The sequence below is a fragment of the Oncorhynchus kisutch genome, linkage group LG29 (genome assembly GCF_002021735.2).
Source record: "Oncorhynchus kisutch isolate 150728-3 linkage group LG29, Okis_V2, whole genome shotgun sequence".
Taxonomy (NCBI): domain Eukaryota; kingdom Metazoa; phylum Chordata; class Actinopteri; order Salmoniformes; family Salmonidae; genus Oncorhynchus; species Oncorhynchus kisutch.
The window spans coordinates 8,392,859-8,419,532 of record NC_034202.2 but is presented as its reverse complement, the minus strand read 5'-3'; the positions used below and the strand labels follow the sequence as shown (position 1 = coordinate 8,419,532).

General features: G+C 42.6%; 1 protein-coding gene across 1 annotated transcript in view; it reads right to left on the bottom strand.

Annotated features, from left to right (window-relative positions):
- The window catches only part of LOC109873557 (GDNF family receptor alpha-2-like), a 74,309-nt gene that overhangs the window by 26,749 nt on the left and 20,886 nt on the right, over positions 1-26,674 (bottom strand). The window contains exon 3 of the mRNA XM_031809591.1: positions 16,995-17,072. Coding sequence (XP_031665451.1) covers positions 16,995-17,072 — 78 coding nt within the window. The remainder of the gene's footprint in view (positions 1-16,994; positions 17,073-26,674) is intronic.

The following is a 26,674-nucleotide window of genomic DNA, read 5'->3' as shown; positions in this document are numbered from 1 at the left end:
CCAACAATGCAATTCAGAAAATAGAGATAAGAAAATATTTACTAAATAAACTAAAGTAAAAAAATTAAAATAACAATAATGAGGTTATATACAGGGGTTACCGGTACCGAGTCAATGTGCGGTGTCAGTGGGTGTTGCACATTCATAAATTCATCAGTTATTCTGCGCTCTGGCACACTCAGACAAGAGTGCTCTGAAATCAGAGTAGATAGCCAGAGTGAATTTGCGAACGCTAGCGATATGCTAACTGGTTAACAGTCATTCAAGTTCTTACTAGCTGTGTTCATCCACCGAAAAACGACATGAGGGGAAAAAGTCACACACACGCTATGACTGACTTGTGATCATTGCCCATGCATAGTTACATTAGTCAGTTTTAGTCCAAAATATTGAGCCATTAAAACTGAAACAGTGCATCCCGAATAGAGGCAGCAAACAATGTACCAGGCCAATTGTGATTTGCAACCTGATAGCAGTACCAAGAAATGTATTGGTGAATTATATTAATCATGCATTGAACTTCATCCATCTATTCTGCCAAGAATGCCTTAGTGTACGTCATGGAACGTTGACTCGAATATAACCTACTTTTGAAACCTCTTATAAAGATGGCTGTGTAGCATAAACTGGGAATTTGATATTATGATTGTGTGTTTGTTATCATATCTGCAATGTAATTAAATCGCTGTCAGTTCCACTTTAGCGAGTTGTTTCTGTTGTTACCGTAACTCTATACAAACTTAAGGGCCAAACTTTGAAGTTTTGAGAAACTTCGAAATTTGACGTTTGGAGAAACGTGGACAAAACCGTGAGATCTTGTTGTGTATACAAGCAAGCATGACAACAGCAAACTGCTCGCCTACATGACGCCATAAACGCTGTATGCCATGGTACAGTTGAAACCGGGATTCATCCAAGAGCACACTTCTCCAGCATGCCAGTGGCCATCAAAGGTAAGCATAAGCATTTGCCCACTGAGGCAGGTTAGAACGCCAAACTGTAGTCAGGTCAAGACCCTAGTGAGGACGACGAGCACTCAGATGAGCTTCCCTGAGACAGTTTCTGACAGTTTCTGACAGACAAATTCTTTGGATGTGCAAACACAGTTTCAAATGCTCACTAACACATTTCTGCACAACATTTGAGAGAAATAAGCTTTCTGGGATCTTTTATTTCAGCTTGTGAAACATGGAACCAGCACTTTACATGTTGCATTTATATTTTTGTTCAGTGTATATCCCCTCTTCCTTCCTTCCTTTTCTGGTTCCTTCTCACCCTCCTTCTCCTTCTTCTCCACTTTCCTTTCCCTTCTCTTTGCTCTCTTCGGCTATCTTCACCTCCTTATCTTGTCTGTTCTCCTCATCCATAATAATGATATGAGAGGTCTACATTTATTTTACTAGGCATGTCAGTTAAGAATAAATTCTTATTTTCAATGACTGCCTAGGAACAGTGGGTTAACTGCCTGTTCAGGGGTAGAACGACAGATTTGTACCTTGTCAGCTCGGGGATTTGAACTTGCAACCTTCCGGTTACTAGTCCAACGCTCTAAACACTAGGCTACCCTGCCGCCCCGACACATGTCGCCCCATACACCTTTATGTACTTCAAGAAATTCAGAGTTAACCCCATCAATCACGATGGCTGTAATGGTGTTATGCCCGTTATGCCTGTAATAATGATGTCCGTTATGTCACCATGTGATTCAGTCACACCCATTTTTCAAGATGGCGGCAAGCATTTCTTTTTTTCTCTGATCAGTGTTTGTAGCTTGTTTCATATAACTGTGAACACTTTGGACAATAGTGCATACTGACTTTTAAGGAGACATACAAAACAGGTCTGCTGAAACTTTTGAGGCCTACTTCAATTTACCTGGGCACCCTACTCTGCACTGGGGCATTTTTTCTGAGCAGACACCTTCCTACTGCTTTTTTCATCCTTCCACTTGACATTGTGCCTTGGGTGGTTTTGAATTTCTACCAAACAAACTCCACTTCGTTTAGTATACTTGGATGTACTTTTTTTTTACTCTCCCACCACCCGGTATAGCGCTTGCCTCCCTCCCGGCTTCCACCACCCTGTACTGGAAACTACATACCCTCCAAGGTGCTTCATTCTTGGCTAGTATACTGGTAACATGGCCTCCATTGAGTTGTTGTTTTGATGGGCCCCAGCATTTAATCACATTGAGTAAGTCACTGCTCTCTCCTTGCTGTTGTTAGGCTGGTGAGTTTGTGCCTTGGGTGTATTTATATGCTGGGTCCTAGTGCTGGCTGGGTTCTACTCTGTAGTTGGGCTCTGGTTTGCTGCCTATAACTGTGGTGATCCTACAAACTGTGTGATTCCATCTAACTAACTATCAATCTGTGTGGATTGACATTTAGCTGATTCCTCACCAACCTATTTTATTTGAGTGAATTTTAACAGACTTTTTGAAATAACTGATCTCTTCGAAATACCTTCTAACACTCAACCCAAACCAGAGCCATCGTGGCTGACTGAAAGACGAACGAGGTCATTTGCGGTAATGCACCTAATTTATGAAAGTTGCTAATCGCAATATAAAGTCAAGAAGAGAAAACGCCTAGGAGGAGAGATAACTAGAAATTATTTGGTTGACCGTTTTATGTGTGGATTAATTGTTGGAGTAGAGGACCTTGTGACTTTCAGGTAAAATAACAACTCAATGTTTATATCCCAGGACAAATTAGCTAGCAACAGCACGCTAGCTAAATAGGACAAATTAGCTAGCAAGTGCAAGCTAACTAGCTAAAACGCCATAAATGTTTAATGCTTTTCGACCAGTCCCCAAATCAATGTAATTTGTTCAGAGTTTGTTTTGATATTTTAACCTGCGTTGTCTTGATTGCTTTTGGTGTGAGGGGACAAAATAAATTCATGCACGATGGCACACGCGAGGAGCCGGTTTGTGTTCCGTGTGTCGTGGAATTATCAGAATATGTTGGTAACATTTGTAAGATGTTTAATATTCATCAAATGTGTGTAAGTTACTTCCCATCAGAATGGTATTTTTGTGTAATTCTGTGGTGAGGTTGCAGTTATCTGTTCTATGTCAAAACTAAGTTGCATGGGCCGCTGAGAGGGGAGAGGTCAAAGTGTCATCATGTGTAAACATATCTTTTACTCCTTACCTTTCCCAGTGGGGAAAGGAGGGGTTGCAGTGTCTGGAATCATTCTATGCTCCCTCTTTGTTGACCTGTAGGGTCAGTCTCCTATCTGTGAGTTTGTCCAGGAGGTTGTATTTTGAGTTGGTTGTATATAAATGACAATTTGATATATGCCTGTTGATATCGAGGATTTGGTCTATGGTTCTGAGGTTTGGGAAAGGAGACAAAGCTGAACGATGAGTTATGTCTATGCTGTCTGACTATGGGTGTCTTTGCTATTAAAGGAACTCAGTTGCATTGTAAGGGGACTCTCAGAAAATTCACTGGGGAGACACTGAATTTATCTGAGAGTCACAGGATTGTGATAAGAGCTCATATAATTAAAGATGGACTTTTATAACTAACTCTGACGTGTGTGTGTGGTTTGCTCCCATGATTAGGTAAATAGAGGAAATTTCCACGACACGTGTAATCCTATTCACAATGATATTGGGCTCGGTGGAAACTTGCTGCATGATCAGAGAAATGATTGTCAAAACTTTTCTTTTAGGTTATTTACAGAAAAATAAGTACTGGATGCTTGCTAGCAATAGACAACAGGAAATCCACAGGTGCTGACCAATTTGGATCCTGGTCTGCTTTAAGTGTGCAGCGCCCATCATTGTCGGCTCAATAACCCACATTTGGTTATTTAACATGGTTATCAGGAAGTATTCCAAAAGTATGGAAATCGGCTCTTGTGCTGCCACTCCACAAGGGTTGGGATAGTAGTGATCTCAATAATTATCTTAATAGTGATCCGTGTCTAGCTAGATCTCTTCTATCCTTGGTAAATGTACAACTTTACTCTTTTTATCTGAGAAATGCATTTTGAATGTAAACCAATCAGGGTTTAGGCCTGGGCATAACACTATTACAGCCATCGTGATTGATGGGGTTAACTCTGAATTTCTTGAAGTACATAAAAGGTGTACCCCGTGTCGATATTGGGACCTGTTTTCTTCACTATTTATATCAACACCATTAGTCAATCTACTAATAATATGCATATATTAGCAACTGGGACTGAGTAGCAGGCAGTTTACTCTGGACACGCTTTTCATCCAAACGTGAAAATGCTGCCCACTATCCCAAACACGTTAAGAATTGAAAGCTCATCTACAGTAGATGAGCTGGTTAAGGAGCTAAGATTTAAAGTTGTCTTTTTCTACAGAAACAGATCGTGCCTTTCTCTAAGCAGGTGGAAGCAGATCATTCAGTCAACCTCTTCGTCGATTCTTGAGTATGGTGACATTATTTATCAAAGTGCATGCTGCTACTGCTCTTAAACCTTTGAATGCCATGTACCATAGTACCCTTCGTTTTGTTACAGGAGACAGTTTTGATACTCATCACTGCATCCTGTATCAAAAGGTTGGCAGTACTTCGCTAAAGCCTGATAGATTTCTACATAACTCCCTTTTTATTTACAAGGCCCTACTTCAAAAACTTTTTCCCATCCCAAGCTGTATTTGAAATATAGACACATGAGTTGCCTAACCCGTTTACAGGATGGATTAACTCTTGAGGTTCGTAGGGTCTCGACCGTGCTAGGTAAATCTGCTTTTAGTTTAATTGCACCGTATTGCTGGAAAAAAATTCAAAGTACATTTAGTCTTGATGTTCTGGTGCCGTTCGGGCAATTTAATGTATTTATTGGGACATATTTGTGGAGGAATGTATTTGTATTTTAATGTGTGTAATATGTGACTCGTTTCAGGAAACTAGGCACATGTCGCACATCACTATTTCACCAGAGAGAAATTTGAACATAAAAAAATTGTTGGGAAGAAATGCCTTCTGGAATATGTGAACTTTCATGTGCCTTAATAAAATTGTTAAATTATGAGCCTAATTAGTTTAGCCACAGAAAAAGGTAGGAACCTTGCCACTAGGCATGATTGCCGGAGATAATGGATAGGCTGGACATGCCAGAAGATGAGTTTGGATTGGTCTGCCATGTAGCATGCTTCTGTCTATAACGTGAGCTGCTCAGTATGTGTTGATAGTCCTTTCTTCCGTGCCATTTTTGGAAGATATAACGTAAGCCATCAAGAACTACAAAAGTTTAGCTACTTTTCTTAAAAATGTCCTGGATTTAGCGGGCGGTATGGACAGATTAGTTGGAAAAAGTTATGGTTGTGAACTGGAGTGACTTGACACAATGCTGGCCAAACAAGATGTAGCTATAAACAAAATGTTTCTTATTTTGTCATTTTCATTGCAAGTTTTTTTGTTTTACCTTTATTTAACTAGGCAAGTCAGTTAAGAACAAATTCTTATTTTAAATGATGGCCTGGGAACAGTGGGTTAACTGCCTTGTTCAGGGGCAGAACGACAGATTTGTGTCTTGTCAGCTCAGAGATTTGATCTAACAACCTTTTGGTTACTAGGCCAATGCTCTAACCACTAGGCTAAGCTGCCGCCCCAGAGTACTGTTGGCTAGCTAGCTAGCTAATCTTACGTGTATGATCTGTGTGGGAATATTATTTGAATCAGAAATCCATTTTCTTTGCTAGTTATAGCCTAATACTACAGCTATGACAATGTTTGCATTGGTAGTGGGATGAGTTGGGATTATGCAGGTTCTAAACAAAAGACTCCACTTTGCCAGATGATTACATAACCCATCAAGTTAGCCAGATGTGTCTGGGGGCGATTACGGTCGTCTATTGTATTTCATGAACATGTGTACATGTCTCGACAATAGTGTGTACATGTCTCGATAATGTGTACATGTCTCGACAACCTATCCACTTAGCAAGATGTGGGTGGTTTTAGCATTTCCTGTGTATCGGGTAAGTGCCATCTAATAACTATAAAATGTTTGTAAAATGTTTCTAAAATAGTTCTATCTGGAAACTTTCTGTTTTTGATATTGCTATTATGCAAGTAACCACTTCAGTATAACGTTTACACCTTTTATGTGCATGTGACATATAAATGTAGATTTGATTTGATATAGTGTGTGTTTACCAGAGACGGTATTGTGAAGAACACATGACCTGCACCACAGTCAGATTAGGATGTAGGCCAAGGACTAGATTAAGTCTATTGAAGAACACATGACCTGCACCACAGTCAGATTAGGATGTAGGCCAAGGACTAGATGAAGTGTATTTTTACCTGGAGTTTTTCCTTATTGTAGGCTACTACTTTTGTCTTGAAATCTTTGGTTGTTTACTACACTACTCACTCTGTTTAGCACATGGCCTCACATGTGAATCCTTAAAGTGATGCGTTGGGCTAAGGCTTAAGAGGGTGTGAAAGAAGAGCTCTCCAGTAGGTGTACCAAAACATTCAAGGGTCATTTTGTCAAAAGTGGGGTTACAAGTTAATCAAATTTCAAAGCAGAATCACTTGTTGTTCCTCGTCTGCAGTGAATGATATACCATTTTCTAGTCTCTATCCAATGTAAAAAAAACTATTTCTAAGTTTACTACACACACATAAGTATATATGTATATCTGCATACACACACACTAAATGACCAAAAGTATGTGGACACCTGCTCGTCAAACATTTAATTCCAATATCATGGGCGATAATATGGAGTTGGTCCCCCCTTTGCTGTAATAACAGCCTCCACTCTTCCAGGAAGGCTTTCCACTAGACGTTGGAACATTGCTGCAATTACTTGCTTCCATTCAGCTACAAGAGCATTCGTGAGGTCGGTCACTGATGTTGGGCGATTAGGCCTGGCTCACAGTCGGCGTTCCAATTCATCCCAAAGGTGTTCGATGGGGTTGAGGTCAGGGCTCTGTGTAGGCCAGTCAAGTTCTTCCATATCGATCTCGACAACCATTTCTGTATGGACCTCACTCTTTGCACGGGGGTGTTGAAATACTGAAACAGGAAAGGGCCTTCCCCAAACTGTTGCTACAAAGTTGGAAGCACAGAATCGTCTAGAATGTCATTGTATGCTGTATTGTTAAGATTTCTCTTCGCTGGACTGCTATAGGATGAAGCATGATTCATCACTTCAGAGAAGCTGTTTCCACTGCTCTAGAGTCCAATGGCAGTGAGCTTTACACCACTGCATTTGACGCGTGGCTTTGCTTTTTCGTGATCTTAGTCTTGTGTGTGGCTGCTCGGCCATGGAAACCCATTACATGAAGCTCCCGATAAACAGCTCTTGTGCTGACGTTGCTTCCAGAGGCAATTTTAAACTCGGTAGTGAGTGTTGCAACTGAGAACAGACGATTTTGACGAGCAATTGTTGCTCCTCGACGTTTCCACATCACAACAACACTTACAGTTGACTGGGAAGCTCTAGTAGGGCAGATATTTGACAAAATGACTTGTTAGAAAGGTGGCATCCTATGACGGTGCCACGTTGACAGTCATTGAGCTCTTTAGTAGGACGATTCTACTGCCAATGTTTGTCTATGGAGATTGCATGACTGTGTGCTTGATTTTATACACCTGTCAGAAACTGGTGTAACTGAAATAGCCAAATCCACTAATTTGAAGGGATGTCCACATACTTTTGTATATATAGATTATTTGTGTGTGTGTGTGTGTGTGTGTGTGTGTGTGTGTGTGTGTGTGTGTGTGTGTGTGTGTGTGTGTGGATAGTATATTTATGTCGGATATACAGGGCGCATTTCAATAATTGTCTTCCCGCTTAAAATAAAGGTTGAATAAAAATAAAATGTGTAGGCTTATATTATAGGGTTGTCTTGCGCTCGTCCCAACACTGACCAACAGGAAAAACATCACATCAGCTCTCTTCTAAGAAATATTTATGCATAAACACCAACACAACTGCACACACATACATACACACTTTCTCTCCCTCTCTTTCACACACATATTTGCATCAGAGCTGTCTATATTGATGCGTCTCAGTGTTTTGGATAAAGAAGTGTGTTCGTTGGTGATTGTCTCTCCGCTGTCTCCTCAAATGTCCTTTGTCACGCCACACATGCACACACACCCCCTCTTTCTCTCTCTCTCTCTCTCTGTCACGCTTAGCCTTTCCCTCCAATCGATTGGTAACAGTCTTGTCTAAGACATCCTTTAATGTTCCACTCTTCTTTCTTCCTCTTTCTTCTGCACATGCTATTTAACACTCCTCTATATCATACTCTTATCTTCCCCTCCCTCCCTCCCTCCCTCCCTCCCTCCCTCCCTCCCTCCCTCCCTCCCTCCCTCCCTCCCTCCCTCCCTCCCTCCCTCCCTCCCTCCCTCCCACCCTCCCTCCCTCCCTCCCTCCCTCCCTCCCTCCCTCCCTCCCTCCCAATCTGTCTCTCTCTAGCTCTGCATCCTTCTCCCACTCTTGTTGCCTCATCCCTCTCTCTTTCACTCTCTCCCTATCCCATTCTCTCTCTTTGTCTTTCAGCTCTTTCTCTCTCTTTGTCTTTCAGCTCTTTCTCTCTCCTGTCTTCCCGTCCGTCTTTCCCCTCTCTCCTCTCTCCCCTCTCTCCCCTCTCTCCTCTCTCTCCTCTCTCTCCTCTCTCTCCTCTCTCTCTCTCTCTCTCCCCTCTCTCTCTCGCTGTCTCTTTGTCAGTTGCCGATCTCTGCATGGTGAGTGGATAGTGTACTATCTAGGGTTGAGTGGGCATCTTCACATGAGGTCATTATAAATCCAATCAGACTGATAGGATCCTTTTATCTCTGTCTGTAAGCTCATCACCTCACTCTAAACAACAGACACGTACATACACTCACACACACACCGGCTTGCACGTACACATATACAAACACACACATTGCGCTGTTGGAGTCTTCTGACAGTTAAAGGGGCAATCTGCACTTGCTATATACATTTTTAGACACTTAAAGGGAAATTTCATCCTGGCTCTGCCACTGCATACTATGTTATTCAAGTTTTTGTCATAGACATCAAAATGATCCACACCATGCATAATTAGGTTTGTTTTTCACTAACGTTTGTCATCATGCTCGTGTGGTGTTCTGTGCTAATTACAAACAAGCACAAAAAGGAGTTATCTTTCACCGTTCTACATACCGGAGATTAACCACGATGCTGCCAGTGGCTTGCAGCGAAGAAGAAGGATGCTTACAAAAATGATCAGAGGGATTTGCAGGCTGAACTGACTGGGAATAAACTTAGATGCCAGCTGAGAAGTGATGCGATACCATCGTTTTTTCCCCCCTTCGCAACAGAATGGAATATTCTCGATTAGAGGTAACCTAATGTTAGCTAGCTAGCTACAGTGCTGGATTGAACTCTGAAAGCCATCAGTTTATCATAAAGCCATCTTTTGGATACACACTGTCAATCAATTTAGCCTACCCAGACAGCAAAAGAGTTGCTATTTTCCACTTTCCTTACTGTATGACCAAGGCTATAAATTCCTACTAGTTTTCTGTTTTAAGATGTGATTTGCATCTCTGGCGGGGAGCCCCCACTCATAGGACAGTTATAAACCCTTGGCAGGCTGATTTTGAATCGCTGCCATTTAGCCTCCACTCAGAGGACAGACATAAGCCTTCGGCCAGCCATCTAGCCATGAGTTCATTTGAAAGACAATAGCAAGGAATTTCTGTAATCTCAAATTGGGCCTGCCACCTTCCAGCTAACCACAGCCAGCCAGAGGCTGCAAGCAGTTTTTTGTGGTTTCTATAAATACCTTACATTTGTTGTCATTTTAATTTGATTTGATTTATTTGCCAAATGTAAAAACACAATACAACCACACATCTGGACATAGTGCATTTAAAAACAGAGGATACCCTTAATAATTTTCAGTTTAAGTTCATTCATGATATATTGATTAAGCCCCAAAACAGCCTACATTTTGCCATTGATTTAATTACTATATTTTCAAGGCAATACCAACTGTTCCTTTGTAGCCATAAAGGATGTTGCTTTGTTAAGAGATGCCACTCCCTAAACTGCCTCACCCACTTGAATAAAACAGTTGAGGACTATCAAAGGCGGGTGGGCTGTGTGAGGGCATTAACGGCAGGAGCACTGCAGCCTATCGCGGGTACCACGTGAATGAGGCCATGGCCATACAGCAACCAACAGAAAGTTACCATTCTCGGCTAGGAGCAAGAAGAATGGCGATTGTGAATTTTAGGGGAAAAAATGCACAGGCTTTTGGAACTAAAGAACAGATGTAATTGTTTGTAAACTCAGCAAAAAAATAAATGTCTCTTTTTCAGGACCCTGTCTTTCAAAGATAATTCGTTAACATCCAAATAACTTCACAGATCTTCATTGTAACGGGTTTAAACACTGTTTCCAATGCTTGTTCAATGAACCATAAACAATTAATGAACATGCACTAACAGCTTACAGACGGTAGGCAATTAAAGTCACAGTTAGGACACTAAAGAAGCCTTTCTACTGACCCTGAAAACACCACAAGAAAGATGCCCAGGGTCCCTGCTCATCTGCGTGAACGTGCCTTTGGCATGCTGCAAGGAGGCATGAGGACTGCAGATGTGGCCAGGGAAATAAATTGTAATGTCCGTACTGTGAGATGCCTAAGACAGCGCTACAGGGAGACAGGATGGACAACTGATCCTCCTCGCAGTGGCAGACCACGTGTAACAACACCTGCACAGGATCGGTACATCCGAACATCACACCTGCGGGACAGGTACAGGATGGCAACAACAACAACAACTGAGTTATACCAGGAACACACAATCCCTCCATCAGTGCTCAGACTGTCCGCAATAGGCTAAGACAGGCTGGACTGAGGGCTTGTAGGCCTGTTGTAAGGCAGGTCCTCAACACACAACAACAACAACGTCGACAGGTCCTCAACACACAACAACAACGTCGCCAGGTCCTCAACACACAACAGCAACAACGTCGCCAATGGGCACAAACCCACCAGTGCTGGACCAGACAGGACTGGCAAAAAGTGCTCTTCACTGTCAAGTCACAGTTTTGTCTTACCAGGGATGATGGTCGGATTCACGTTTATCATCAAAGGAATGAGCGTTTCACCGAGGCCTGTACTCTGGAGCGGGATCGATTTGGAGGTGGAGGGACCGTCATGGACTGGGGCGGTGTGTCACAGCATCAATGGACCGAGCTTGTTGTCATTGCAGGCAATCTCAATGCTGTGTGTTACAGGGAAGACATCCTCCTCCCTCATGTGATCCCCTTCCTGCAGGCGGATCCAGACATGACTCTCTCAAATGTTCTTTCTGTGTATACGAGCCATTCGGAACAACCCAGGATACGAGCCTGCAAGTACATTTGATTTGTTGCCACCAGTGGATCCACGTGACCAGGACTTTGTGTTCTGATATGTTTTGCAAATAATGATTTACAGTACTTTTCCAAAAACCTTTTTCAAAAGGCCATAGCATCCAATGAATCATAAATAATAAAAATCAATAAATATATTTTACGTAAATAAGTGCTTCGGACTTGCATCTGTTGTGTCCCCGGACGGGAGAAGGGTGGGTGAAAGGCGGGTAGGTTGTGTGAGGGGAAAACGCCATGTTAACAGCAAGAGCACGGCAGCCTATCGCGGGTGCCCCATGAATGAGGTGATGGGCAAAATGCTGTCGCATGGCACTTGACCACTCTGGAAGAATGCAGGCCTTCCGATCATTGCTAACTGGGTATGCCATGATAGCTAACAGTTTCTGGTTATTTTTTGAGGAACATATCAAGACTGTTTCAAGGACAGCTTTTTTCCATCTACGTAACATTGCAAAAATCTGAAGATTTCTGTCCAAAAATGATGCAGAAAAATGAATCCATGCTTTTGTTACTTCTAGGTTAGACTACTGCAATGCTCTACTTTCCGGCTACCCGGATAAATCACTAAATAAACTTCAGTTAGTGCAAAAACAGCTGCTAGAATCCTGACTAGAACCAAAAAATGTGATCATATTATTCCCGTGCTAGCCTCCCTACACTGGCTTCCTGTTAAGGCAAGGGCTTATTTCAAGGTTTTACTGCTAACCTACAAAGCATTGCATGGGCTTGCTCCTGCCGTACATACCTACACATACGCTACGGTCACAAGACGCAGGCCTCCTAATTGTCCCTAGAATTTCTAAGCAAACAGCTGGAGGCAGGGCTTTCTCCTATAGAGCTCAATTTTTACGGAATGGTCTGCCTACCAATGTGAGAGACGCAGACTCGGTCTCAACCTTTAAGTCTTTACTGAAGACTCATCTATTCAGTAGGTCATATGATTGAGTGTAGTCTGACACAGGTGTGTGAAGGTGAACGGAAAGGCTCTGGAGCAAATAACCGCCCTTGCTGTCTCTGCCTGGCCGGTTCCACTCTCTCCACTGGGATTCTCTCCCTCTAACCCTATTTCAGGGGCTGAGTCACTGGCTTACTGATGCTCTTCCATGCCGTCCCTAGGAGGGGTGCGTCACTTGAGTGGGTTGAGTCACTGATGTGATCATCCTGTCTGGGTTGCCCCCCCCCCATGGGTTGTGCCGTGGCGGAGATCTTTGTGGGCTTTACTCGGCCTTGTCTCAGGATGGTAAGTGGGTGGTTGAAGATATCCCTCTAGTGGTGTGGGGGTTGTGCTTTGGCAAAGTGGGTGGGATTATATCCTGCCTATTTGGCCCTGTCCGGGGGTATCATCGGATGGGGCCACAGTGTCTCCTGACCCCTCCTGTCTCAGCCTCCAGTATTTATGCTGCAGTAGTTTATGTGTCGGGGGGCTAGGGTCAGTCTGTTATATCTGGAGTACTTCTCCTGTCTTATCTGGTGCCCTGTGTGAATTTAAGTATGCTCTCTATAATTCTCTCTTTCTTTCTCTCTTTCTTTCTTTCTCTCGGAGGACCTGAGCCCTAGGACCATGCCTCAGGACTACTTGACATGACGACTCCTTGTCCTCCCCAGTCCACCTGGCCATGGTGCTGCTCCATTTTCAGCTGTTCTGCATGCGGCTATGGAACCCTGACCTGTTCACCGGACGTGCTACCTGTCCCAGACCTGCTGTTTTCAACTCTCTAGAGACAGCAGGATTGGTAGAGATACTCTTAATGATTGGCTATGAAAAGCCAACTGACATTTACTCCTGAGGTGCTGACTTGTTCCACCCTCGACAACTACTGTGATTATTGTTATTTGACCATGCTGGTCATTTATTAACATTTGAACATCTTGGCCATGTTCTGTTATAATCTCCACCCGGCACAACCAGAAGAGGACTGGCCACCCCTCATAGCCTGGTTCCTCTCTGGCCTTTCTAGTGAGTTTTTCCTAGCCACCGTGCTTCTACACCTGCATTGCTTGCTGTTTGGGGTTTTAGGCTGGGTTTCTGTACAGCACAGCAGATATCAGCAAATATGAGCAGCTAAATCTGGTATCCATCAATTATACTCTTGTCTGGAAAACACTATGTTACTAAAAAATTGAGTTGCCGATATAGCTAACTCACTCTCTGTGTGTTGGTAGCAATGATGAATGTGTATAAATAATCTTTGGTTGGTTAGTTAGTTGGTTCTCAGTTGGCTAGCAATCTTGCTGCCAGTTGTTGTTCTCCGGTGTCTAGCTAGCTAAAATTGTCCCTTTCCTAAGTTAGCTATGGCTGGAGAAGGGGATTTGGACTTGTGGTTTCACTTAATTCTTCGTACTGGCCAACAATTATAACAGCGATTCTGATCCAAATGTAAATTCATACATTGTGCCCCTGGAAGGAAGTTCAAAATGTAGCTAAATGTAGTATGCTCATTTTAACTAGCTTGTGTAACGGATGTGAAACGGCTAGCTTAGTTAGCGGTGGTGCGCGCTAAATAGCGTTTCAATCGGTGAGGTCACTTGCTCTGAGACCTTGAAGTAGTAGTTCCCCTTGCTCTGCAAGAGCGGTGGCTTTTGTGGAGCGATGGGTAGCGATGCTTCGTGGGTGACTGTTGTTGATGTGTGCAGAGGGTCCCTGGTTCGCGCCCGGGTATGGGCGAGGGGATGCTCTAAAGTTATACTGTTACACTTGCTCATCGAAAGCATGTTAGGCTAACGAGCAAGTGTTTTAGCCATGCAACCTACGACAACAAACTTAAAGTGTGTACTGTATGACAAAGTCATAGACCGTTTTGGCAACAGGAAAGAGAGGAGGATGGCATTAGCGTTTCTCTACAAGTAGGGTGAGTCAACATGTTTTTTGTACTTACACACACACACACACATCAGTGACATGGACAGCCAAATATTTCTCCGGTGTTCTAAATCAATAATCGTTTAGTAGTCCAAAAATGTAAGAAACATTAACTTGATTGACCTGTAGGTCACGTAACTGTTTGTTTCATGCGATATGCTTTGTGGATTCCACTGGACAGATGTTGCTCCCCGGTTTTGTGATGAAACAAAGGTGTGGGTGAATTTATTCTGCCACTGTGTCTTCTTATTGTCTCTGCCTTAGGCCCATATGTCACGACGGCAAGGCACATGAACTAACAGGTTACAGAGCAAACAACGCAATTATCACAACACAGTTTGTAATATGGCTCTTCTTTTCTGGCTTCCCCAGAGTGCTTTTACCCACGCACTGCTACTGAGCATGACAAAGATGAATTGGGTAATGTTCATATGGGTTTGTGTTATGTGGTGGTTAAGAGGTAGTCTGATGACCACAGAGTACCTTACAGACCACGTAATCAATTTAGGCTACCCCTTTTCTCTATTTACCTTTTGTCTTTGGAAAACTCGGGTTATCTGTAATCGTTCCACAGTGTCCTGCGGAAATACACCACAAAGTAGCTGCATTTTGGGTACACGAGCACGAGGTGCACTGAAAAGTATAAAGTCAAGACTACAACAGTAATTACACAACCACCTCATTTTTCTCTCTGAAGATTCTCAAAACACAACACAAAGACATTACTACAACAAAACCTTCCAAGGGTTACTATAGACAAGAATGACTTGTCAAAGTCAATGGATGGGGGGGGGGGGGGGGGGGGATCCTATCTTGCATCATACCTATAATTTTGGAGATTTGAAATGCATCCAACTGACATCATCATTTAAAATGTCAACCCTCGTCAATTAAAATTATTTACATTTCCTGGTGTTACATGTTTGCTAACAAGTTACAAATGTAAAAGCTTGGCACATAGCAGGTTCACAAGCACCAGGCTAACTAGCTAGCCAACGCCAGTCATGTGCTAACGTTTGCTGGTAAACCGTGTTATTTCATAGTTTTGATGTTTTTACTATAATTCTACAATGTAGAAAATAGTAAAAAATTAATAAAAAACATGGAAGGATTAGACTGGTACTGTATGTGTGAAACACATCTCACTGACTTGGACATGATTAAAAAACAGGGTCTCCAGGGTGAAATTCCCCTTTAAATGAATCATATCTATCCATTGATTCTTGAAGAATATAACTTATAGATGCCTCATGAGCTTAGTTGAACAGTCGTACCCCGTCAGAACCCAAACCATGTTTGTTTTACTCCATTGTTTGTAAAACAGTGTGAATGTGAACACACTTTGTAGCCTCAAAACATGTTTACAACTATAATTGTGATATGATTGATGGTCAGCCCTTGTATCCATAGCTCTGACCATGAATTTGAAAGTGGTTAAATTAAATTTCTTCAGCCCCATCCCTCAGCTGTTTACCAAAACAGTGGCAGGGTGTCTGCTTTGTTGTTGTTTGAACTGCAGATTGCCGCTTTAAGGGCTCAATGCAATCTGTAGCTCTGAAGATCCTCTTTGTAGCGCGACTGACAAGTATAGGCAATACCCCCGCGGTTGCAAAGACTGCATTCCCAGCATATGTCAGTTCAATCGAAACGTACGTTTACATTTTAACGTGGATCTTCCGCGATACGGATTGAATCCAGCCCTAAAGGCTCAGGAGTCTGTGTGAAATACCGAAACAGAGAGAGAGTTCAAATGAAATATGATCAATCGTCAGATAGAGTGTTTATCTTTGATGAACTGAGAGGGAATACACAAATTATATAAAATATAAACACTCTCTCTTCCACATATACCAAGAAATGGTGGAATGTGTGTGTGTGTGGTGGATGTAATTTCTTCTATAGTGAAGCTCGTATGTCTCCTAGAGAAGCTGCAGAAGACTTCTTAGTGCTTTAAATAATGAGAAATGTGAACTGGTGCAAAAGGAAATTGGAAAGAAAATAGCTTTTCATGAGGGGATGGAGGATAGCTTCAGTTACACACACACACACACACACACACACACACACACACACACACACACACACACACACACACACACACACACACACACACACACACACACACACACACACACACACACACACACACACACACACACACACACACACAGGAAATAGCTTCTTTTCATTCATCTCAATCAACAGGGGAGATTTGTATTCTAAGTAGCCCCTATCAGAAACAGGCCGACATATACCAACCCTGTTACCTTAACAGACATAGCAACAAGGTATCATGGTCTAACTTCAGTATTCAACATTTGTCCAAGGTGGGGGATAAATGTCACATTTCGACAGTTAAGTTTAGGCATTCATTCTGACTGGTTAAGGTAAGGGTTAAGGCTTGGGATAGTTTTAAAACAGAACAAATCAAATCTAGAGCCTAACACTGAGATTGAACCCCGGGTTGGGTTAAATGGGGAAGACACATTTCAGTTGAATGCAATCAGTTATCCAACTGATTAGGTTATCCCCCTTTCCCTTTCCCTTTCCTTGGAGCCAGAGTGTGCAGTTAAAGGCCTTCCTCTATCCCCATCCACAATGCCCTAGCAAGCCAGGAGCCTACTAATTGGTAATAGGTGCTCAGGTTTCCCCTAGTGGACAGTATTGAAGGCATCTCCCAACGTCCTGGGGGACAGGGCAAACGTTGAATACTGAAGTCGATCTGGTGTGACCTGCCTGGACACACACACACATCCAGTGGTACCTGAGATGATGGAGGCGTGTCTAAACTCTTCTGAGAATTCGTGGAGCTCATAGGGCGACAGCTCATAGAAGTCCTCCCCTGGAACAAAAAAAAACATGAGTGAGTGTGAGAGAGCGAGCGTATGTGTGTTACACAGAAACAGAGGTATTAGGAGCTTTTTAGCATTGGGATGGAACCCAGGACAGCAGCCATTAAACCGCTCTTAGAACATAAAATCAAAACGCATATACCATTTCATTTTCAATTCCAGCAACAATGTTGCCTTACTTTTAACAGTTGACTACACATTATCAAGCATTCACACTAGACCTGACAAAGACACTAGACCTGTGTGTGTGTGTGCATATGTGCGTGTACGTGTGTAGGGGTATGGTACCTTAGAGGTTTAGTGAAGCAGGTGACAAGGCTCCATGTTTATTTATGAGGCTCTGAAGCAATGTTTCTGTATGTAAGACTGATTCCACCTGCAGTTACACATACAGTTACTGACTCAACCTCCCCCTCCCCTCGCCTCTCCTCCCATCTCTTTTCTACTCCATCAAATCCTTATCCTCTCCTATCCTGTCTTCTCTATCATCCCCTCTCCTCACCTTTGTCCTCCACCTCTACCTCTCCTACAACCCTCCCCTCTCACCTGACCGGCATGTGTGTGGTCAGCTTTATTGCAATCCTCCAACCTCACCTTGCCAATTCCTTCAAGGCTCAGCTCACCAATGCCATTGCTCATCAGAGAGCTAATCCACCAACCCTTGGCCTCCTCCTCATTGCTACACTCCATTCCAAAACACACACACATACACACACACACACACACACACACACACACACACACACACACACACACACACACACCCCTGAGGAGACTTCATTGAGGGGGCGTTCAGATTACAGGTGGGTAATTTATGTAAAGTCGCTGTTTCGCTTCCAACACACTACCTCTGATTACATGTATGAGTCTCTCTCTCTCTCTATTTCTCTGTGCTCATAAATATTGCTCAGGAGAGAGCTGATATTATTAGCTGACCACCTGCCTGGCTAACATCAAAACGCTCAGTCAAAACCCGTCATGATGACAGGAAGTGGGTAACGAAAACACCAATGCTCACAATGCCAATCTGGCCCTATAGTTATGGAAACACTATAAACATCGACATCACAATTATTATGAGGTTAGCCTCCGCCACATCCCTGGGTATTACATTCCTGGTCTACGCATTTATAAGTCTCCAAGTCAATGTTATTTTCAGTTCAGGTCTACATTAGCTGAATGTAATTCTAGTTCAAATTAACTCAATGTTAGTTCAAAGTTAAAAAGCTTCACATTACAGTGGCTCGGTTTGCTAGAGGAAGAAATACACAATCCGCATGTGCGTGTCTTTGTGTGTGTTGGTGTTTTGGTGTGTTGGTGTGTGTGTGTGTTGGTGTTTGTGTGAGTAGAGCAGTGGCTCCCTACGTTTTTTGGTCTACAAGCCATCAGACTGCTGAACACTTGAACTGGACTGACCACCTGCACTGACTGCACCATAGCACACATGCTCTCACACACCCACACAGATATACACACATACTCACACACACGCGCTCATATACATACAGTGCCTTCAGAAAGTTTTCAAAGCCCTTGATTTATTCCACATTTTGTTGTTACAGCCTGAATTCAAAATGGATTCAATATATTTTTTAATCTACACACAATACCCCTTAATGTCAAAGTAAAGACATGTTTTAATACATTTTTGAAAATTTATTGAAAATGAAATACAGAAATATCTCATTTACATAAGTAGTCACACCCCTGAGTCAATACGTTTGAATCACCTTTGGTAGCGATTACAGCTATGAGTCTTTCTGGGTAAGTCTATAAGAGCTTTGTACACCTGGATTGTACAATATGTCCATTATTCTTTTCAAAATTCTTCAAGCTCATTGCTAGATAACCATTTTCAAGTCTTGCCAAGCAGATTTAAGTCAAAACTGGAACCTGGCCACTCAAGAACATTCAAGATGTTCTTGGTAAACAACTCCAGCGTCAAATCAAATCTAATTGTAGTTGTATTGGGGGGGGGGGGGGGTTGAGTTGCTGTTCAGGAGTCTTATGGCTTGGGGGTACAAGCTGTTAAGAAGCCTCTTGGACCTAGACTTGGCGCTCCGGTACTGCTTGCCGTGCAGTAGCAGAGAGAACAGTCTATGACAAGTGCCTCGCTGGAGACTTGACAATTTTTAGGGCCTTCCTCTGACACCGCCTGGTATAGAAGTCCTGGATGGTAGGAAGCTTGGCCCCGGTGATGTACTGGGCCGTGCACATTACCCTCTGCAGTGCCTTGCAGTCGGAGGCCGAGCAGTTGCCATACCAGGCAGTGATGCATTGTAGATTTGGTGTTTTAGGTTATTGTCCTGCTGAAAGGTAAATTTACCTCCCAGTGTCTTATGTAAAGCAGACTGAACCAGGTTTTCCTCTAGGATTTTGCCTGTGCTACCTCCATTCTGTTACTTTTTTATCCTGGATAACTCCCCAGTCTAATGATTACAAGCATTCCCATAACATGATGCAGCGACCGCTATGCTTGACAATATGGAGTGTGGTACTCAATAATGTGTTGTATTGGATTTGCCCCAAACATAACACTTTTTATTCAGGACAAATAATAAATTGCTTTGACACGTTTTTTGCAGTATTAATTTAGCGCCATGTTGCAAACATGATTCATGTTTTGGAATATTTGTATTCTGCACGCTTGCTTATTTTCACTCTGTCAGATACTGTTGGTTAGTATTGTGAAGTAACTACAGTGTTGTTGATCCATCCTCAGTTTTCTCCTATCCCATCCATTAAACTGTTTTAGAGTCACCATTGACCACATGGTGAAATACCTGAGTGGTTTCCTTCCTCTCCGGCAACTGAGTTAGGAAGGACGCCTGTATCAAATGACTAGGTGTATTGATACACCATCTAAAGAGTAATTAATAACTTCACCATGCTCAAATGTTTATTCAATGTCAGCTTTTAATATATATTTTTTACCCATCTACCAATAGTTTCCCTTTCAGGCTGTAACACAACAACATGTAGAAAAGGTCAACGGGTGTGAATACTTTCTGAAGGCACTGTACACACGCACACATTTAAACTCATGCTACACACACATCACGACTGCTACCAGACTCTTCTTATTATTATTATTAGTGCTAAATACTGCACAACTTAAACACTAGCCTCCAATCCCCCCTTCTCCAAAACACGTGTAAATATTGTACTGTAAAATGTGCCTTTTTATGCTAAAATGTTCATTCTATTATACTGAGCCATTTACTTTATGTTCATAATATCTTTTATTTCGTATTGTTGTTGCAAGAAGGAACCTACAAGTAAGCATTTTGCTGGACATACATATGGTATACTAGTAGAACTTGAAACTTGAAGCTACTGTACCACCAACTGAATTTTGCTCTGCCCAGAAGTACCCCCTCATGTGCATTGTACCAGTAGGCCTATGGTCTCATTAGTCTTTTCTCAAGTCCTAGTACCGATGATTGGGAACCACTGGTGTAGTGTTTGTGTGTGTATGTGTGTGTGTGTGTGTGTGTGTGTGGGGGGGGGGGTTATTGCATGCGTGTTGTGGAGTAAGCTGAATTTGAGGAGTGAGAAACTGCTTTAGCTGCATTCCTCTCTCAAGCCCTCCTCTCATCTTTCACTCCTCCTCCTCTTCCCCTTTTTAATTATTACTGAGGGAGAGGAGGGAGGGATGTAGATTTGTTTGGTTTATCCTGTAATGAGTGAAACAGTAAACTGCCTCTACAACCTGAACACTGATCCACGCAGACCTAGCAGAATTGAGAATAATTACTTTTAATTACCCTACTCTGTCTGTCTGTCTGTGTGCATGTGTGTTCCTGTGTATGTGCGTGTGCCGGTGTATGTGTGTGTGTGTGGGTGGGACACACTAATGAGCGAGCTGTGAGTTCTTCTCTTGCATATGTAGTTCATTTATTTTTCACAAGGGTCTTTCTGCTCTAGTTCAGTTGCATACTTAGCACTAAATCACTGTTTCTCAATTCTCTCCTGAGGCACCACCACACAGTGCACAGTTTTGTTCTAGCCCTACACAGACTCTAAATCACCAGCGACACACACACATACATATGCATGTTCTAACACCCTATTTTTCTGCCTACTCGGTCTTTGGATTCGCTTAATCATTCATCTCATGAGTCACACAAGCTGTTTCTTTTTACTTGACTGTGTGTGTGTGTGCGTGTGTGTGTGTGTGTGTGTGTGTGTGTGTGTGTGTGTGTGTGTGTGTGTGTGTGTGTGTGTGTGTGTGTGTGTGTGTGTGTGTGTGTGTGTGTGTGTGTTTCATGCCAGAAAATGAAGTGAGTACACAGAGAACAACAGTGCCATTCCTCAGTGGAACAGCACTAAGCTCCCTCATTAGTCTGAATGGCAAATTAGTTATTTATTATCCCGGATGCTACGTACCCCAGTGATTAGCTTGTAGGCTAAATACCTGAGTCAATGCTAAATGAGTAATCCATTAGTCTGAATTATCCTTGTTGATGTGTTAGCCTGCATGCTAAATACCTGAGTCAATACTAGAAACCTGAGAGATTAGCTTGATCGCCAAATACCGGAGTGCCTGAATGCTACATGGCGGACATCATCATTAGAGTGAAAGCTGATTTATTAGCTTGGATGCTAACTGTTCGGCATCACTAGGCTGCTCTTCGTTCCCCAATGTGTTGCAGAGAACAATACCTGATGAATCCTGCTCTGCTGTGTTCCTTTCAGCCGGTGTGTGTGTGTGTGTGTGTGTGTGTGTGTGTGTGTGTGTGTGTGTGTGTGTGTGTGTGTGTGTGTGTGTGTGTGTGTGTGTGTGTGTGATGGATAAGCCACAGTCCCGTCAGTTTCATAAGCACTTAACACGAAGAACCGACAAACAAGAGCTGTAATTAACAGCCAATGATAGCCAACCCTGATTAACCGATCTGTTTGGGACTGGCTGCTGATAGAAAATATATATATTTGTGACCATATCTTTTTCTTGTTGGGGAGAGGGGGAGGGGCTACAGGCACAATACACAAGTTTATATAATTTCATGGTTCACACCCACCAGTTGAGTGCCACTCAAAAAGAAGGAAAACTTTGGATCATTGGATCACCATGATCACCATAGCCCCAACCTCCCACGCCCCCATTTCCCCAATGTGGGCGAGCAGTTTGCTAATGTCAACGTTGTGAACAGAGTTCCCCATAGTGACATGACAATGCATGGCCCCATGTCTCAAGGATCTGTACACAATTCCTGGAAGCTGAAAGTGTCCCAGTTCTTCCATTGGTCTGCGTACTCACCAGACATGTCACCCATTGAGCACATTTAGGATGCTCTGGATCGACGTTTACGACAGCGTGTTCCAGTTCCCGCCAATATCCAGCAACTTCGCACAGCCATTGAAGAGGAGTGGGACGACATTCCACAGGCCACAATCAACAGCCTGATCAGCTCTATTCGAAGGAGATGTGTCACTGTGCATGAGGCAAATGGTGATCACACCAGATACTGACTTGTTTTCTGATCCACGCCCCACCTTTTTTTAAAGATACAGTATCTGTGACCAACATATGCATATCTGTATTCCCAGTCATGTGAAATCCATAGATCAAATCAAATCAAATCCAAATCAAATCAAATCAAATAGATCAAAAGGGCCTAATTTATTTCATATATTTAAATGGACTGATATCCTTGAATTAACTCATGCATGTTTGCACTTGTATTTGTTCAGCGTAGGTGGTTTATTTGTATGTGTTCAGCTTTAGCTGAGAAGTGTATTTTTCCAGGCCTCAATTGTTTCTTGACTAGCACCATTCATTCTAGCTGTCGAAAATTCTAACGTTTTAACTTCTAGTAGAAACCTTATCCACCGGTAAATTGGGAGAGAGTGAGACCATTTCCATCTGAGAACCAAAATCGCTTTTTTTGCCGCAGTTTCTGCCTGCCGGCAGTAATCGTCTCTCGTTTATTGAGAGATTCAAGGAGCTATCATCGTTAAGTAACATAGAAGATGCATGAATATTTACATTCACGCACTTCAACATTTATTTTGTAACTTTGCCCCAGAAACATTGAACTGGAGGGCACTCATACATCATATGAAGGAATGTGCCTACCTGATTTAGGGGACACAGTGAACAGTTGGGGCCAATTTCATCATGAAACGTTTCCTTCGTGTTATAAACACAGGCTGTGATTTTTTTAAATGCATAAGTTGATGGTTCAGATTTGGGGATGACAATGTCATATTTTTCCATATTATGTTCCAGTTTGTAACGGTCGTCGGTGGAAGAAGGTGAGGACCAAAGCTCAGCGTGGTACTTGTTCATGTTATTTATTTACACTGAACACTATCAAACAAAAAGCACAACCGAAACAGCTCCGTCAGGTGCAAACCACACTCAACAGAAAAATAATCACCCACGAAACACAGGTGAGAAAATGCTCCCTAAGTATGATTCTCAATCAGAGACAACTAACGACACCTGCCTCTGATTGAGAACCATACCAGGCCAAACACAAAACACAACATAGAAAAACTAACATAGACAACCCACACAACTCAAGCCCTGACCATACTAAAACAAAGACATTACAAAAGAACTAAAGCCAGAACATGACACAGTTAAAGGGTTGTTCAGATTCACTTACTTTTTAAAAAATGGCTAGCTCAGAAAATTAGCTTTCCCGAAAGTTGTTTATATATTATAGAGATTAGTCCTTAAGGAAGATCAGATAATTTATTTGCTGTATAAATGCCATCATTGGATGGTTTGGTAGTGGGGTTTCCCAGGAGACTCTATAGGCCGGCATAGCTGACCTAAGTTGCATCCTAGCCTTTTCCCAAAGAAGTCTATAATAAGACACTGCCATTGTTAGAATCTTAATATCACAAACCGATCTGGAGCTATAACCAGTTTTATGAGGGTACGTCATTTAAAACAAGGATTTTCTCCCGTTGCCCCTCCTTCTCCTGACAGTGGAATGTGCCGCGCCCAGTTGATAGTCACCCCGATAATTGCCTTGAAACTAAATTTTAACTATACCGAAACTAATTTCACACATAACAAAAGAAGAAGTAAATGAAGTTAAAGTAGAATGGGGTAGAATGGGTGAGTTGATGAGTTTGTGGAAGGGAACGATGCATAATTATGGAATCACTAATTGTGAATGAAGAACAGGGCGAGCCATTCTATTGTATTGATCAATTCTAATCGTAATATCAAAATGATATGTACCCTATATGTCCACGAAATCCAAGCAGTTTTATCAGTCTACTCTGGCCTACTAGGAGTACACAGTGAGAGCTTGGGTAATTTACAATGACAAGAAGACCAAGACGAATGGATGCACATGCTGTGTTAGCGCTGCTACAAGATCTGAACGAAAACGACTCAGATGGCAGGGAAGAAATGAATCATGACATCTCTGAGGATTCTTCTTCTAATTCTGAGCCTCAGCCTGAATAACCGACACCTCTGAGACCTAAGCGCAAAAAAAGCCAGGACGATGCACAATGAGCAGGGGCCCACTGCCACCACCAAATGAAACGGTGAGACAGGAGAGAGGAAAGGACGGCACCGTTTAGATAGAACAAGCCGGTGACCATTCTACAGGCTGATTATCAGCACAAAATGTCATAACTGAAAGAGCAGGCCCTACCTCTCAAGCAAAAAACAACATCAGCAATGCACTCGCCAGCTTTCATTGTTTAAGTGACATGGACATACTACAGAATTCAGGGACTGTACTGTGGCTTAGGCACACACAGAGCATGGAGACACTGTCTGGGATCTATCTGTTGATGAGCTGAAGCCTTCATTTCAATCCTGTATGTCTTGGAGAATTTGGTCGAAAGAGCGTGTATATGGGGAGCTTCTGGTCAGGCATGCATGGGATACTTTTCTTTGGAGAAACCATGTCATGGGATTGCTTCAGAGAGATCATGTGCTACCTCCATTTTGATGAAAAAGAAACAAATACATTTGCCATGGTATTTGACATGACTATTTTAGACTGCTGTCATATAGACAATTCTTCATTTTAATGCCATTATTGCTTTTGTACAGAGTTGTACTATAATTTATTTCTAGTTGCAAGGTCTATCAATCCCATTTTTTCTGATATTGTTCACATGTTGTGGAAGCCATCTGATGTGTTTCCAGCTCTAGTCATCAATAATTCCCTTGTCAATGAAAGATGACTTTGAAAAAAATATATATATGTTATTTTGTGTGTGCTTTATCTAGTGTATTCTGAACTATGTAACTCCTATATTCTCATCATTTCCTCATAATCTACCAGATGTGTTCATTCCATATATACCAAGTTTTTGCATGTCACAGTCATAGAATTATACATGAATAGCAGTTACCTTTGGGTCTATTTAGGCGGAAATCTACAGTTTGCCATTTCATTGAAGACTTTTAGCAAACCCGCTTTAGTTCCGATGTACCACTTGGGTAAGTACGTATCGATTCACCTGATTCAGATTCAATAGTTGCAATATCCACTAATTGGTCTTTGCCGCAAAGCTTTTTAGCCAGTAGACAACAGAGTTGATTACATGGAAGTAATGATTGAGTTTAACTCGATGGATTGCAAAGTCTGCTCTAGGTCTTACCAATAGATTTAGTTCTCAAACCAAATCAAATTGTATTTGTCACATCCTCCGAAGACAACAGTGAAATGCTTACTTACAAGCCCTTAACCAACAATGCAGTTTTAAGAAAAGAAAGTGTTAAGAAAAAATGCAAATAGTCTATAGGTAGGCATTTGATTAGCTGTTCAGGAATCTAATGGCTTGAGGATAGAAACTGTTAAGAAAACTTTTGAACCTAGACTTGGTGCTCCGGTATTGCTTGCTGTGTGGTAGCAGAGAAAACAGTCTATGACTAGGATGGCAATTTTTAGAGCCATTCCTCTAACACCACCTGGAATAGAGGCCCCAGTGATGTACTGGGCCGTACGCACTACCCTCTGTAGTGCCTTACAGTCAGAGGCCGAGCAGTTGCCATTCCAGGCAGTGATGCAACCAGTCTAGATGATGCAGTTGTAGAACTTTAAGAGGATCTAAGGACCCATGCCAAACCTTTTCAGTCTCCTGAGAGGGAAAAGGCTATGTGATGCTCTCTTCACGACTGCCTTGGTGTGTTTGGACCATGCTGTTTGTTGGTGATTATGGACACCATGGAACTTGAAGCTCTCAACCTGCTCCACTACAGCTCCTTCCTTTTCCTGTAGTCCACAACCATCTCCTTTGTCTTGATCATGTTCAGGGAGAGGTTGTTATCCTTGCACCACACGGCCAGGTCTTTGACCTCCTCCCTATAGACTGTCTCATCGTTGTTGGTGATCAGGCCTACCGCTGTTGTGTCGTCGCCAAACTTAATGATGGTGTTGGAGTCGTACATGACCATGCAGTCATGAATGAACAGGGAGTACAGGAGGGGACTCAGCACGCACCACAGAGGGTCCCCCGTGTTGAGGATCAGCATGGCAGGTGTGTTGTTACCTACACTTACCATCAAGGGTGCGGTCCGTCAGCAAGTCCAGGATCCAGTTGCATAGGGAGGCGTTTAGTCCCAGGGTCCTTAGCTTCGTGATGAGCTTTGAGGGCAGTATGGTGT